The following is a 15796-nucleotide window of genomic DNA, read 5'->3' on the forward strand; positions in this document are numbered from 1 at the left end:
GATGCCCCGAGGGTCGACCGTAGAGTCCCAAACTCCCTCGACCTCGGGAAGCGTCGCAGGTCGGCAGCGCGTTCCCAGACCCACCGACCTGGCGCACGATCCCTCGACTAAGGTCGAGATGCCCCGAGGGTCGACCGTAGAGTCCCAAACTCCCTCGACCTCGGGAAGCGTCGCAGGTCGGTAGCGCGTTCCCAGACCCACCGACCTGGCGCACGATTCCTCGACTAAGATCGGATGCCCCGAGGCTCGACCGTAGAGTCCCAAACTCCCTCGACCTCGGGAAGAGTCGCAGATTGATGGAGCATCCCCAAACCCCCTCAACCTCGGCGGGCGCCATAGGGCTCATGAGAAGCCCGAGCTCCTCAAAAGTCAAAGAATGACTTCGGAAGTTGGCGAGGAGATAAGGCCACCTACTCTGATACGAGGGGCGCAATTTTGGAGACACAAAAGGTACATCCTATTTGATGCTCGCCTTGTTATATTTATCTACGTATTGACAGTGAAACCCCGATTGAAATCGGGACCTTAATCTGGCCAAGGTCGGATTGCTTCTACAAGTCGGTGTAAGATTAATCTCCCGCTGACCTTGTGCATGCTTCGTCTACTGACGATCTCCACCACGACTCATATAAACCCTTATGGGCAAGGGCCAAATTCAGCCCCCATGCCCAGACTCCGATGTCAACCTGTGAAGATAACCTCAAAGGCCGAGGTGTTCCTTACAGGCCCCAATCTCGCTCGCCTGAATCTCGGCAGAGTCCGAGGGCAACGACTGCGAAAAACCTGGCGACGATGTGACTATTGGCCTAAGCTCCCCTTTGGGGGACAACTTTCTTATGGGCCTGCGCCCCAAGAGCCAGGCTCAAAAGCTTGGCCGAGCACCTCGGTAGCGACCTATGTAGGTCTAGCGCGGCCCCACTTGGGGGCCCGAAGCCCGAACCCGGAGCCATGAGAACCTAAAAGCCAAACTTGGCAACCTCTACGACCTACGAATCCGAGCTACAAGACTTGGTGAAATTTCCTAAAGTCTAAGCTCGGAGCCCCCCCTAGCTAGCGTAATCAGAGTTCGGACACCTGTACACACCAGAAGAAAGGTAAGACATAGCCAAATAACATGTCTTTATTAATATTATCCGAAGGCTCGGATACGAAGTCGAGAGTCGGCAGAAGTACCGACCTCGTTTCCGAATGAAAAAGACAGAGAAGAAGAATAAATGTAGAAGTGAAAAAAAAAGCTTTCATTGATGAAACGCCAAAAGGCTAAGTACAAAACTAGAAGCCGGCCTTTTACAAAGTTGTAGGCCGACCTCGTTTACAATGAACAGAGAAAAAACCGAAGTCCTAAGAGGCGGCGGCTTCATTAGCATCACCCTCGTCGTCTACAGGAATGACCTGCGGGTCTTCAGTAGGCGCGGGCTCAGGGTCTGCAGCGGGCGCGGGCTCAGGGTCTACGGCGGGGGCCTCGGCTGGCGCCGCGGGAACAACCTCGCTGGTTTCACGAGGTATGGCCTCCGCCCTCGCCGGTTCAACTGCCTCGGCTTCGACCTCAGCAAGGTCCTCCTCGGACACGAGGGCAGCGGGGATATCGTCGTCGTCGTCGTCGGGGCCGTACCCGAACCTCATCCTCGGACGGACCGTCGAGAGGTCGAACTGAGGGCACATCCGGGCCATCTGCTTCCGGAAGTTGTCAAAGCCCCGGAGGAACCCGTCCACAGTCTCCTCCTCTAACATATCGCGGAACTCTTCTGACTCCTTGAAGAGTTCCACGGCGTTCTCGGCCCGCTCGAGCGCCCTCTTCTCCCGGGCCTCGAGCTGCTCGATCTTGAGGCGGAAGACCCCAGCCTCGTACTTTAGACCCGCGACCTCGGACTGGGCCTCCCCCAGGCGCACCTCCGAGGCACGCAGGGCCGATTTCGTCAACGAATGGGCGGCCCTCTCCTCTTCGAGCACCTCGACCACGGCGAGTCGCCCGGCCTCGGTGGCTTCCCTTCGCGCTTTGGCTTCGGCCAGCGCGGCCTCCAGCTCAGCGACCCTCTTCTTGGCCGGCTCCAACTGCTGGCTGAGTCGTCGAGTCTCCGCCTGGCAACTTTGGGCAATAAACACCAGGGAGTCGACTTCATGGATACGCTGCAAAAGAGGAAAGAAGAAGAAGAAAGCAGCTATAAGTAAAAAGCAGGCAGTGTATGCATAAGTTAGTAGCCAATGAGAGGTTAAGGCAATAGCTCACCCGAACAGTATTACAGTAGGTACTGTCGACGATCTCTTCCAGCGACGCCCTCCGGAACTCAGCCCGGTCCGCTGGAAGCATGGCGTGCCGACATACCGCGCGCGCGGTATCGGCATTGTGGAAGGCCGAGCTCCCCTCAAGGATTGGGGACCCCGGCTCGGCTGACCTCCCCGCCTGATCCCTCGGGGAGCTCGGCTTGCCCGAGCTGGGGACCTCGGGGCCCCTGCTCGGCCCGGGCTCTGAAGGCCGCAGTCGGATCACCATCGGTCCTCCCCGCTGGGCGACAGGGGTAGGACGGAGTGGGGTTGCCGAGCCCGCATCGCCGGTATCTGGCGCCCGCCTTCGGGCGTCCGCAGAGACCCCCGCCTCCGGGCCTCCCGTTCCGGCCGAGGTGGAAGCAGCGGCCGACTTCGACTTCTTCCGGGGCTGAGGGATGGCCCCACCGGCCTCGGCCTCCCGCCTCTTCAGCCGAGAAAAGAGGGATGTGCTGCTAGTCGGCATGTGGGGGATGTCTGAAACCAAAAAATTTTTCGAGTGTCAGACCAGTGTTAGCGAAAAGAAGAAATTGGTAAAAATAGGACGAGACAACTATTCTTACCCTCGGGGCGCGCCGAGCTCAAACCCACGCTCGCCAAGGCGCCCTCCCGTAGGAGCTCGGTTAGGTTGAATCCTTTCCCGAGGGCCCGTAAGGAGTCCAAGACCCTCAGCTCCCTCCCTGAGGGATCGGAGAGCCTGTTGAGAGTCTTCAACCGAGGATGCCCCCACCTCGGGTTGAACCCCCACGGCGCCTCGGATGCAAGAAAGAAAAATTTCTCCTTCCACTCATGAATAGAGGAAGGGGCACCCTGGAAGAGCGACATACCGCCCCGAAAGGCGAAGTATAGCCACTCTGCATCCGCCGGATTTTTCTTTAATAAAAAACACCGGCGGAAAATGCTCACCGAGATCGGAATCCCGTGCGCGAGGCACAAGGACAAGAACCCGATGATAGTTCTCCACGAGTTCGGAGCAAGCTGTGCTGGGACGAGTTGATACTCCACCAGCAAGTTGTTCACGAACTCGTGAACAGGGAACCGCAGGCCGGCCCAGAGCGTCTCGCGGTAAATCGCGATCCGACCTGAGGGCGGCCGCGTCACCCTGTCTTCCGGCCCTGCAGTTTCGAGACGAAACCCGGGCTGGAAGAAGAACCGGGAGCGGATTAACTCCAGCTCCTCCCCCGATAAGCTTGACCCTACCTCCTCCGGACCAAGACCCATTTTTTCAGAAAATTGAAGTAAACTAAAAGATGAGAGGAGTAGGTAGGAGAAGAAGGAGGTAAACCCTAAATAGCACGGGGCAAGAACCTACGGAAAGAGTTGCCGGAAACCGCTCCGGGGACCGTCGGCAAAGTATTGTTGGGAGAGAGAATGGAGGTAGGGACGACAAAAGCAAAGGGCGACCAAATAGGACTATTAGGGCAAACTCGAGGGGCTTATATAGACCCCCCTGACGGCCCGGATTGGCGGGCTTGGTTTCCATCCCCCGTCCAGATCGCGCCAGGTGTCAACCTCGGAACCCGAAGCACCGCATTTACTCCGGATCAATATCCCGGGTATGCAACCGAGGCGCCGTCCCATCGGATCTCACGGCCTCATCATAGGCCCACTAAACCGGATCACCTTAAAAGACGAGCGGACATCACCTCCGCTCCCTTCATTTAATAAACCTCAGGGACACGTGGAGCGCCGAGATAACCCCAGCCTCCCAGATCGTTATTCCGCCAATACGAAATCGGAAACGTCCGACCTCAGATCATGCCACGTGCTCATTTCGAAGCGCGAAACGGCGTGCCTATTTAAGGAGGCGGCGTCGATTATAAGGTCGAGGCGCCACCTCATCGGGCCCGGGGAGCCTCGTTATGAGCTCGCCGTTCAAAGTGATCTCGGAGATCTAAAGGGCGTAATCATCATCATGGCTGCTTCGAGATACGTAAGGGTGCAGACCCCGTCATAAGTCCGCTGTATAAAGCGATCTCGACGGGCCAAAGGGCGCAGCCCACGCCATAACTACCTCGAAATGCCTAAGGGCGCGGACCTCATCATAAATCCACCACATGAAGCGACCTCGAAGGTTCAAAAGGCGCGGACTTCGTTACAGAAGCTTTAGGGGTGCGGGCGTGGTCCCCTTCGACCTCGATAACCACGATAACAACTTCTACTTCCCACCTCCGAGCCTGCAGCTCGAACTCGGAAGTCGGAGGGTAGTGTTGGGGGAATACGGTTTTCCCCCAGTAATACAATAACCCTGCCACCGGAAGATTACGCAGTCGACGACCCCGGACGACTGAGGTCGGCGCCCGACCCCAGAGCGTCCGATCCCGGATCATCCGACCTAGAGGACTTCCGACCTCAAAGGCGGGTCTTTGTCGACCACCTGCCGCGGCCGTACCTCTCCGAGGTCCGGCCAAGGGCCATATCCTGCCACTGCCCCAGCATTTATTACACATGATCCCGGCAAATCCTCAGTTCACGCAACAATTAATGTGAATCTCCGGCCTACGCAACAATTAATGTGAATCTCCGGCCTACGCAACAATTAATGCGCGTGGCTCCTTTCATCTACGGATCCTCAGTTCTCCACGGCAAATCAGCTCGGCAGAGTCCTGTCCGCCATGATAAGTCTGACCCCAGCCTCACCGCCGACATCAATGCAATGATTCACCCGATCGCGTGACGGCTCAGATCGTACGACGGCCTTACCTCCGACATCAGTGTAATTATTTACTTGTCCGTGCACCGGATCAAGCAACATGCCGAGCTGTACGACGGCCTTGTCCGGTCACATCGCAGGTAAACCCCCCCTATAAAAAGGGGGGGAAGAGAGAAGGGGAGGAGACTACTGCTCCCATTTTCTTTAAACACTATTTTGCTCCCTCTAACTTAAGCATCGGAGGGCCGGCGCCGGAAGACCCGGCCACCGGCTTTTCTGCAGGCACCCCGACAGAGGACGCCGCCCGCCGACGCATCATCACTCCCTCGCGTCCGCCGACAGCTCCCCCTCCTCGACGGATGATCGCCCCCGGGTCCAATTTCCAGCAACACACACACACACACACACACACATATATATATATATATATATATATATAGTTACAACGACTACTTACACTAATCCAGAGAATAAATGACCAAACAAAAGAGGAGAGACTTCCTGGTGTATCCAAAGAACCTTGCCAGAATGATGTGCAGCAAAGGAGGCGACCCGATGGGTGACTGAGAAGCCGATCAGTCATTTGCCAACCCCGGTGGACTCAGCGAGATTGGAAGGATACAGAGTCTGTGATTTATTTGACCCTGTTGGGGTCAGTGGAGGAAGGGGCTGATTCGGGAGACCTTCGGAGAGCAGCTGGCAGAGATGATTCTGGCTTTACCGGTTCTTTTTCGGGAGGAGTCAGATAGGCTAGTGTGGAGGCCGTCGGGACGGACGCAGGTACGAGCTAGGGATCTTCTTCCCCTGTTCAGTAAGGAGTCCAGACGGCAGATAGAGGGAGGATGGATTTGGAGGATGCGGATTCACCCGCGTGTGGGGCTGTTCATCTGGAAGGTGGCATGGGGACGCCTACCTATCAGAAGTGTACTAGTTCGGCAAGGAGTGCGGGTCACGCAGTGCTGTATGGTGTGTACGGAGGTAGAGGAGACTATTGATCATGTTCTTATACAGTGCCCGAGGGCGAGAGAGATTTGGAGTAAATCTCCGATCCCCTTGCCCCAGTCGGTGGAGTCGGCTCAGGCCCTGATTATTTTATTGAGAGCATCCATGCGGAGCCCCAGATTTTTGGGAGGAGGATATTTTTAGAGCATATCTGGCGTACCTATCTGGTTGGACAGGAATGCTGGCATTTTTGAGGGTAGAAGGATGTCACCGAGGATGGTGGTTGACAGAGCTATATCACAGTTTGGGGAGGTCATTGCAGCCTCTGCGTTATTCACTAGTGAGATGGCTAAGGACATCTGGGGCACTTTACCCGCCTTCACAGCGCCTAGGTTCGCCCTCGTTTCTTGGGTGCCCACACCCCTTGGTCATCTCAAAGTGAATTTCGACGGGAGCATGTTGGTGGATGGTAGATTTAGAGGGGTTGGATTTGTGATCAGAGATTCTTGGGGCAGGATGGTGGCAGCAGGGGGTCAGCGCACGACGGAACTTACAGTTGTTGGGGTAGAGCTTCGAGCTGCATGGAAGGGATAGTCTTTTGCGAAGAGAGTCCTCGGTGCCGAGTGGGTGCTTCTTGAGGAAGATTCCTCTGTGGTGGTTGATTGGATCCGAGGTGTGGATAGATATGGAGATGGTCATCCCCTCATTAGAAAGATTCGGAGACTGGCTCAGGAGTTCGGTGGCTTTCAGGTAGCCCACATATTTCGGGAGGCGAACAGGGCAGCAAATTGGGTCGCCTCCTTCGTCGCACGGCACTTCCGAGAGTTTCTTTGGACATCTATAGGAGATATTTCTTCAGATCTGTACTCTTTACTTTATCGTGATCTGGCAGAATGTACTCACTTTAGAGCTATATAATTTGCCGTTTTGACCCAAAAAAAAAAGAAAAAGAGGAAGGCGACCCGATCCATGTTCGTCTCACGGTATACACAATGTATTAAAAAAACTACGGATTGACAAATTCTATATGAAATCAATAAGCGCGTTAAAACTCCAGAAGGAAAACCTTCAGACTAATGATTCATGATGATCGTCACACAAGCATGTTGTGGGGGCAGATGTTGTCCCCCCTTTGCTACAAGGCAGACAAATATTTGGTGTTCTCTGAAGAAATATGATAACACCCCCCCCCCCCCCCCCCCCCGGAGCAACTGATATTTGCTCCCTTGAATTACCCAAAAAACCTCAATTAGGCAGAATATTTAAGAAACTATATCTATCAATCTCATTCAAATTGATTATTTCATATATAGAGACACAAACACAACAGAATACAATAGAACTTCGATGAAACTGTATATAATGGTGAAAAAAATAACTTCCATACTACAAATGAATTGAACAGTTCTAAATATTTCAAGAAGCAACAACAGAAACATTAATCAGATGACATAAGAAATGATAGGGACAAATAGGGAAAAGAGACTGGTACATGTGTATCCATTAGCAGAGGATTACACTGCTTTGGGTTCATGTTAACACCAAACAAGATTAAAAAAGAGGTCGAATATGCTTCCAACTAAATTAAATTTATCCTGTATTAATTAAGTATATGGAGGCTATTGCCTACAGCATGGGAAAAAATGCAAAGGCATCCGAGTCCAGAGATCAGAACGGAAACAACTGGAGAAGAAGTAAGAGAAGAACGCACAGCCCTCCCTTGCAGTTTCACCAAGCATTATCAGATTCTGTAGCCGATCCAACTTTAAACTCCCCAAATGCTGCTGCCTCAACAAAGCATAGCGGCGTACACTCTTAGTCTTGGGAATTTGGCTGGTTCTAGTCACATTTGATGTTTCTGTAAATTCTTCTAACAAACATCGTAGACCCCAGATAGCCCACAGCACCTGAATTTTGCAAAGGGATGCTGTTAGCTTAACAGTCCAAAATAAAAAAAAAAATGAGGAACCACTTCTTGCAAAGATCATAAAAGCAAAAGCTCACCACAAAGTATTCCTAGACCAAGACAAAACATTAGAGTGTAGCCAAAATAGAAGCTAGTCTGGAAAAAGCCCGACATTTTGGTCTTCACATGATAGTAGTATATAGAGTAGAGATACACATAGACAGCAGTTGAAGCTGCAGAAAAGAAAGAAGTCCACTGCCAGTGATAGTTCTCGGCATTTAGCAAGAAATATGTTCCCACAATGGTCACACATACTGTGACAATTATGAGGATCAGGAATACCAGCAACATAAAGCCATAGACATAGTAAACCTGCCAGGTAACATAAGCAAAAAATAAGTCAATCAGGTTTCTGGTATCCTTTTCTGCCAACGTTCAACAGATCTCAGGATAAATGGCCCAATCAAAAACCAAAACAAAAAATCTAGAATAATCATCAATATCAACATGATTGACTAAACAAGGGAAGGCTGAAACTTCAGAGCATAAAGACCATTCAAACTTAATTCATGAATAAATGGTGAAACAAAAAAACCATAATAAATTATCTTGACCAGTATTTACTATAGAAAAGGATACAGACTAAAAAGCAATCCTCAAAACTTTTATACTCATACCTTGTAGTTCCAGAAGGACGTGAAGACAAAATACATCTCAATGAATATGCTGCCAAAAGGAAGCAGCCCTCCCATGAGTGAGACAACAGAAGGTGTAAGATACCATTTCTTCTCTGGAATAGGACGAGGAATGGTCTTCACACGGCATGGATTATTCGGGGAGCCACTCCAGTTTCTACCCACAACAGTACCTAAAAGTGCGAGAGGAAAGGAGATGAAAGCCCAAAGTATGAACACAACCACCATTGTCCCAAATGGTATAGCTGCTAGTGATCCATAGAATATAGCAATTGTATTAAGTATGAAGCCAATCCCAAAGCACATAAATGGAAACAGTGATGCTGTGAGGATCATTGCCTTTATCCAGTTTTTACCTGCCAATATACAAACATGCATTCAGTTGGGAGCTCCCTTGAAAACTGAAATATTAGTGCGTTCAACTTTTAAGAGCACATATTGGGGTAGAAAAAGAAACAGAACCAATCTGAGAAAAACTATACCGCCATTCCGTGAGTAAAGTCCACCACTGACATAGCCTGAAATGAATGATGTGAGAGCATAGCACACAATGAAAGTCGTGACAATAGCTCCTCGCCTGGCCCATGTACAAGATTGTTAAAATAAGTGCAAAAGGCAATAATGATCCAATCAGAAAAGAAAATAGAGAGAATACAACCACTGATACCATAGAATCACAATTAGGTAACAGGTGATCAGAGCATAATAAGTACGAGATTGTTAAAATAAGTGCAAGAGGTAATTATGATCCAATTAGAAAAGAATAAATAGAGAGAATACAACCACTGATACCATAGAATCGCAATTAGATAACAGGTGATCAGAGCATAATGAGGTTTTTGTGAGAAAAATAGCATAAGTTTTTTAATTTGGTAATAATGGAAAAATTTAATGAACACATAAAAGAATGTAATACTTGTATAGTATATGAGTGTGCTTTCTGTCATGCTTGTTTAGTGGTCTCTTTGCATTATTTCCTTCATTTCCAGTATTATCTCCTAAATCAAAAACCAAAAAAACTAATTCCATCTCGTAGGCATCAAGCTGATTATATACGTACCCAATGTACAACATTCCAATGATTGCCAACACGATTACCAGAAGAACAAGAATTGCCAGCTGGGCACCAGTACCAACAACAGCTGAAAGAAGAGCCAAACTGCAAGGAGGCCGAAAGACATCGCCATGAACAAGCTTCCATCCAGATTCTTCACTCACATCTCTTTCCTGACAAAATGCAACGACATCAACATACGAATTCGCTAACAAAATAATGGCCCAATTTCATGCTACGAACATCGGTGAAACTGCCAACTAAAAAAGTAACTCAAATTATATGGTACTCTACATAAACGAAATATATAGACAACTGAAAAGGGGTGCAAATAGTCACCAGAGTCTCCAGATCATCATCTTCACGAGCATACTTTGCATAATCATTTCTGAGAGTTCGCATCAATATCATGGACACCAAGCCAGTGAGGAAAATAACCATCATAAAAGAGTTGAAAATGGAGAACCAATGAATCTGCAGAAGGTACAGTTTATTTTCAAAGTACGAAGGAATTTCCACTAAAACTATCAAATGGGACATATCAGCAATGCCTTAAAGTTCTCAAGCATAGCCTTTCAAATCTTGGAAGAAAGCAGAGCTGAGGGTTTCTTGAAGTTAATTGAGCTAAAACTTGACCGGCTGATATTAAAAAGCCTTACCTGGTGCTCAAAGAAAGGGTAATCCAAGTAAACATCAAAACGACGTGCAAATGTCACATTTGTTGGCAACCATTTTACTGAGTAAGTCATGTCTAATGTCTTCCCAGCTTCCAGAAGTTTTGGACTTTCTTGAGTGAGATTGACATGAATTATCTACAGGAAAGAGAAACAGGCAAAACCAGTATCCTAAGTGGTCTGGAAAGGAATAATTATACAGATTTATAAAGCTTTTGTCAACCATGTACCTGATTGTTGTTGTATCTAACAACAATATTCTTGTGCATGAAAAGAAAATGTTTATTTTCATTGTTTTTGTCAGTCTCTCCAACAAAGCCTGATAACAAGTAAATGTAAATTAGTATAACTTTGAAGAAAAACAATATGGCACAATATTAAAATACAAACAGAAGGCATGAAGAACTGACATATACATACCCCACAAAGGTAGATCATCTAAATCATTGTGCCCCAGCAAGGAAGAGGGAAAAGTAAAAAGAAAAAAGGGTAAGCATTCAATCACAATAATATGAAAAGCATCAATGACCAAATGCACATATATGCCAATTCTGCTGTATTTTAAAAAGGAACAAAAGGAAAGAAGAAACCTGCACACAGTTAAAAACATACCAATGAAGAACTCAAACCAATATGAGTTAACTATTGCATCTGTGAAATGCTTCACCTTTGCAGCATCAAGCTCAAGCATACAAATGGAGCCCTTGTCAACATTTTCTGGAAAATAAACAATTTTCAGATTATGATAGCAGTCAATCAAAAATGATGTCTCCAACAAATATGGTGAGAGCTCCATTCCAAATCAACAATCCAGAAAAGACAAGGAAGAATATGGAAAGAAAGAGCACATACTTTGAAACTTTATGTCTATTTGGCTGTCTATCAGTTCATTTCCGCCCAGAACTTCTCCAAGCCCACCCCACTTGTGAGCAGGGTTTTCAGATGGCTGGCAAAATGGAAGGCTGTAATAATTGTATGTTTCCTGAGGATTATTATAGGGGCCAACCTTGTTTACCCAGAGTGCAACAGGGTCATCAGCTTTGTACTGCATATAAAACCATGATAAATTCCTTAGTGGGAGTCCATTTAAAAAAAAAAATCAAAAGTTTTCTCTGATACATGAAGTTGCATATCACATATTTGTCAACTGAAAAAGCATTGGCAAATTATTGTGTTGTTAGACAATACAGAATAATAAGAACAGCTAAAGACAATTTTGATCCCAAATTAGGTCATGAACACAAGAATGAACATGAGACCCATAGAACAATACCTAAAATAGAAGGCCAAGCTAAAAGAAGATAATCTTTCCATAAGATACAAAAAGTTAAAATATCTTATGAAAGGAATTTCCAAAAGTATATAATATAAACTCCTGCCAGTTTGGTTTTTTCCAAACCCAACCTTGCAGTTAAGCAATGCATATGCTACCTAATTTCTATGTCCGTTACAGGAAACTAACTAGACATTGGTTAATGAACAGAAGGCTATTTCCTCAATTTGGTTAACAACATCTTCTCCTAATCCAATGTCGATCTTCCTATCTCCACTCTCTTCCACTATGTTCCATCTTTTTAGAGCTCAAAGGTATTTTAATGAGTTTGAGCTAAAATTATAAGTTTGCAAGACAAGGTCAGTTATATTTTATATATCTAATTATCTACTACATAAAATTTAGTGTCAATTTGTAGGGAAAAAGGAGGGGTGGAGAGTAGATAAGGACAAAAGCAGTATCGGAAAAAGACATCTCTTACAAGATGTTTAATAAGAAAAGGAGTTTTTTAACTAAATATGTCATCAATGCAAATATGGTGGTTTAATGACAACATGTGCAAATAAAACCATGCTATGGCACTTCAGCTCATTCAGAAAACACTAAAAGGGATTAAGACAGTAGAACATTACCTTAATCACTAATTATTCATCAAACCCATGTAAATCAATGCCCCTAATTATAACATTCTTGCATGATAATAACATTGATGGACAAGATCATTAATCTATACACTATGGCTCTTACTTTCAAATAACCACATCTGCCGTTAAAATATTTTTTTTGGACAATTTAGTTGATTTAAAAATACAACAAACTCTTTTCCTATTGATTTATATGGCCTGCAAGCAACCTACCTATTACAAAAATAATTAAAAAGAACAAGAGAAGGAAATCAGAAACAGACTACTGTTATAAAAATAAGCGATTAACCTACCTTTGTTATTAAACACAGTTCCAGAATTTCTTTGGCTTGAATGCTCCTAACAGAATGATCAAAGCACAAATTGCCTCGCATGCTAATACAAGCAAACAGAGTATCTATGCCTCCTATGCTTTTATTTATTTGTACTTTCAATCCAGATAAAACATTTTTCATTTTTATAAAATGAAAAATGTGCTTCTTAATTTAACTCTCTCCCCAATGGAATTAATTTGACCTCTGATCAAATTCCATTTTGCTTGAAATAGATGAAATGAAACACTGAATCCCTTGTCTCAATTTTAGCCAGATTAATTCCAAATTGCATCACAAACATTAGCCAAATTACTTGCTTTTACTTAATGCAAGCTTGAGAAACCAATTATTTTTGTAATTAATTGTCTTCTCATGTTGGCTTCCCCCGCTTTCTATATTGGTTTTTGTACAGGATTATTTTGATATCTACTAATACATAATGCTAAAGCCTTGTGGCTAGCTTCATGTGGCCTACCTCAAGGTGTGAAGCCCTGTGGCATCACAAGTCCTAGAAAAATTATAGACTCATACACTCCTTCCATCTGTTTTCCCTCTCCATTGTCTGGACACTACTCCGACTCATTGAAAATAAAGAGAAAAAAACATAGGCCAAAAGAGAAAAGGGCAAAAAAACATCAGTGCACGTGCGCTGCACAGGAAGGACTCTAGTTAGTTTATAATTGATCCTTTATTGCTTTGGTTTAAGTCATTTTAAGGAGTTAATTAGTTTTAGGATTATGTTCAAGAATCACATTCTAATATCATATACAGTTTGACCATATACTTAAGAAGTTGTTGCTCAAGTTCTCTAGGTTTATGTTAGAATATATGACTCATTGCCGTCGACATCCACTTGAGTACTTCCTGAGACAAATCTTCCAGCGGCGCTGAAAAAATAGAAAAAAATATTCTGATTGAGTCAAGGCCTACATTCCTTTAAGCACACAACTACCATGCTCTTACATTATCTAAGATTTTTACAACAGTGCAATAAGCCACGAAAAGGAACAGAAGAGTAACAGTTGGGCCTTGGAGCCATAAATTAGCCTACAAGGCTGCTTTGGATAAGGGCTCACTGTTCGCTTGTGGATTTGGAGTTCAGTTTTATATCGATTATTTTATTTGACAAAGCCCACAAAAATTGATGGGTAATTCCATCTACTCTCCCTCATTTCTCTTTTCCACTCACCTGACTGTCAACAGAACCAAAACTTATTGGGCATACCGGCCATAATCATCAAAGATGATTGAATGGGATGGCTAAGTATAAAGGCAATTTAATCTGATTGACAAACAAATGAAAAGGGCAACTACATTGGTACATCGTAAACTCCCTTTTTCCAGTGTCGCTCTCCTTGATCTTGTACTGCTACAACTTATATACTCTTCCTTCCCTTATCTGAACTTGCTGCTCCCATATATAATATTAAGGCAACCCTCCCTACATACATGCCCTAACATTACCAAACAAAAACTTTTGACCATAGATCCCTAGAATGCAATGCTTCCTTTGTCTTTATGTTTCCTTTATTTCTTTAGCATAAGATCTGTTTCCAAACCTTATTGACCTGTAAAAAGCCATTCACATTTTTTCAAGTCCAAATAACGAGTGTCACCAACTATAAGCACTAACTACAAAGACTAGTTTTCTCCACCAGAAATAGCATACAGGGTGTTATCTAGGGATTTATTTCATGATAAACGCATGGTAAGCGAGCCAAAGCCACCCAGTCCAAGGCATTATATCCTATTCTATCCCTTCATGAAACTGTATTATAGCTACCTAATGATAGAAACAAACAAATAAACTACCAGTTCTAGAATATATACTCAGAAACAAAATCATTGCCAATGTTAAGTTACAATTCCATGATTCTGTCACAGTTCAATACTTCACTTAAACAAAATGTATACAGAGAGGAAATGATGCATATCTATATGTATTTTATATATATATATATATATATATATATATATATATATATATATAGAGAGAGAGAGAGAGAGAGAGAGAGAGAGAGAGAGAGAGAGAGAGAGAGGGAGGGGAATTAGCACGCCAGTAATTACTCCCTGCTACTACCAAAATCCAACAAAAATGGAACTTCGCAATCTATGAACATCAAAAAGATCGAATTTCGATAGCCAATAATGGATGACCGACACAATTGGCGCAAAGTTCTCAACAAAGCAAGGAATCAAAGGGCTCCGTTCAGATCCAACCCCCATGGAAGTTACCCTAATCAAGAGTCCACATCCCGTCGAACCCAAGAATCACATATGTCCCTTGAACCTAGTTAAAACACCACCGATCTGATCAACAACCCAAAGATACAAGCAGATACAGAGAAAGACCCACAGCGAAAGAGGATCCGTCGGTCCCCCGCCAGGATCTCGCTAGAAACCGCTTTCTAATCGGGAAACTAGGGCTCGGATCGAGCGGATGCGGCGATCTTTGTGCAGGAGGGAGGAGACGAGGGAGGGGGGCGTACCTTGTGATCGTACTCGGAGGCGGCGGCGCCGGCGACGAGGAGGAGAAGGGCGAGAAGAGAAAGCAGAAATCGGGCGTCGGAGGGCATCGCCGCGGCCGGATCTGAGAGCGCGGGGCTCGGAGGCGCCTTTCTGGCCGGGCTTCTCTTTATTTAATCCCTTCGGCCGCTCGCTAGCTCGCTCGCTCGCTCGATTAAGAGAGACAGAGAAAGGAGGGGAGAGGAGAGAACGCGGAATGAACCCTTATTCTTCCTTAGATTGGCACAGACGCGGCCCTTCTTTGGTTGCGGTGATTAAACAAAAAATATAAATATACCGGAGAATGTCTTCACCGTTTTGACAATCCATGCTTCGTCCAAGATATTATACCTTCTAGCGGATCCAAACTAGATAATTTAGGGCTCGTAGGAGGAAAATTGTTTTTCTGAATTTTTTTTGATATAATAATATCTAAAAATAATAATTTTTATATATTTTATAGATTATAGAAAAATAACACATTCTGCTCCTATCGGGAAAAGTTCTAAAATACCTATTATACTTTTACTTTAAAAAAAAAAATCTTGCCTATTTTATCTAAAACTTTAGAATATTTTTGAAAAAAAATATCTTAATTTTTAATTAGTGAAATTAGACCGTCTCATGTCATGCATGAATTTTTTTCTATAAAACATAAAATATTATTTTTCAACTTTCATCAAATATAAAGTATTTTTTTATTGACTAATTTTTTTCTTCAGCGAGCCAAATGAGTTCTTAAAATAGTCAAAAGGCAAAAGAATGAAAAAGAAGAAATTACTTTATGAAGTCAAAGTGATAGAAATAAGGTGTAAGGTCAAATAGTACCCAAGGGAGCAATATGGCCTAATATGGTTCAATTAAACTGAATCCT

The 15796-nt window shown here is 45.0% G+C and overlaps 1 protein-coding gene across 1 annotated transcript; it reads right to left on the minus strand.

The window, feature by feature from the left end:
• Nucleotides 1-7189: 7189 nt before the first annotated feature.
• LOC103701317 (transmembrane 9 superfamily member 1) lies at nucleotides 7190-15271 on the minus strand. The gene is made up of 12 exons (XM_039133195.2): nucleotides 14907-15271; nucleotides 11039-11231; nucleotides 10799-10903; nucleotides 10607-10624; nucleotides 10417-10505; nucleotides 10172-10324; nucleotides 9852-9986; nucleotides 9519-9685; nucleotides 8941-9035; nucleotides 8441-8814; nucleotides 7862-8135; nucleotides 7190-7764 (listed from the first exon to the last, which is right to left on the minus strand). The coding sequence occupies exons 1-12, from the start codon at nucleotides 14991-14993 to the stop codon at nucleotides 7697-7699; spliced, it is 1758 nt and encodes a 585-aa protein (XP_038989123.2). The 5' UTR covers nucleotides 14994-15271; the 3' UTR covers nucleotides 7190-7696.
• Between the last annotated feature and the right edge of the window lie 525 nt (nucleotides 15272-15796).

This window comes from Phoenix dactylifera, chromosome 4, assembly GCF_051530095.1.
Source record: "Phoenix dactylifera cultivar Ajwa chromosome 4, Ajwa_hap1_PhDact_Kaust_v1.1, whole genome shotgun sequence".
Lineage (NCBI taxonomy): Eukaryota > Viridiplantae > Streptophyta > Magnoliopsida > Arecales > Arecaceae > Phoenix > Phoenix dactylifera.

Bases quoted from the DNA above. Each gene is read 5' to 3' on its own strand.
- LOC103701317 (XM_039133195.2), bottom strand. From the start codon at position 14,993: ATGCCCTCCGACGCCCGATTTCTGCTTTCTCTTCTCGCCCTTCTCCTC. The intron at 9,686-9,851 runs GTGACTATTTGC...GCATTTTGTCAG, and splicing joins ATGATGATCTGGAGACTCTG to GAAAGAGATGTGAGTGAAGA. The intron at 8,815-8,940 runs GTATAGTTTTTC...GTATATTGGCAG, and splicing joins ACTTTACTCACGGAATGGCG to GTAAAAACTGGATAAAGGCA.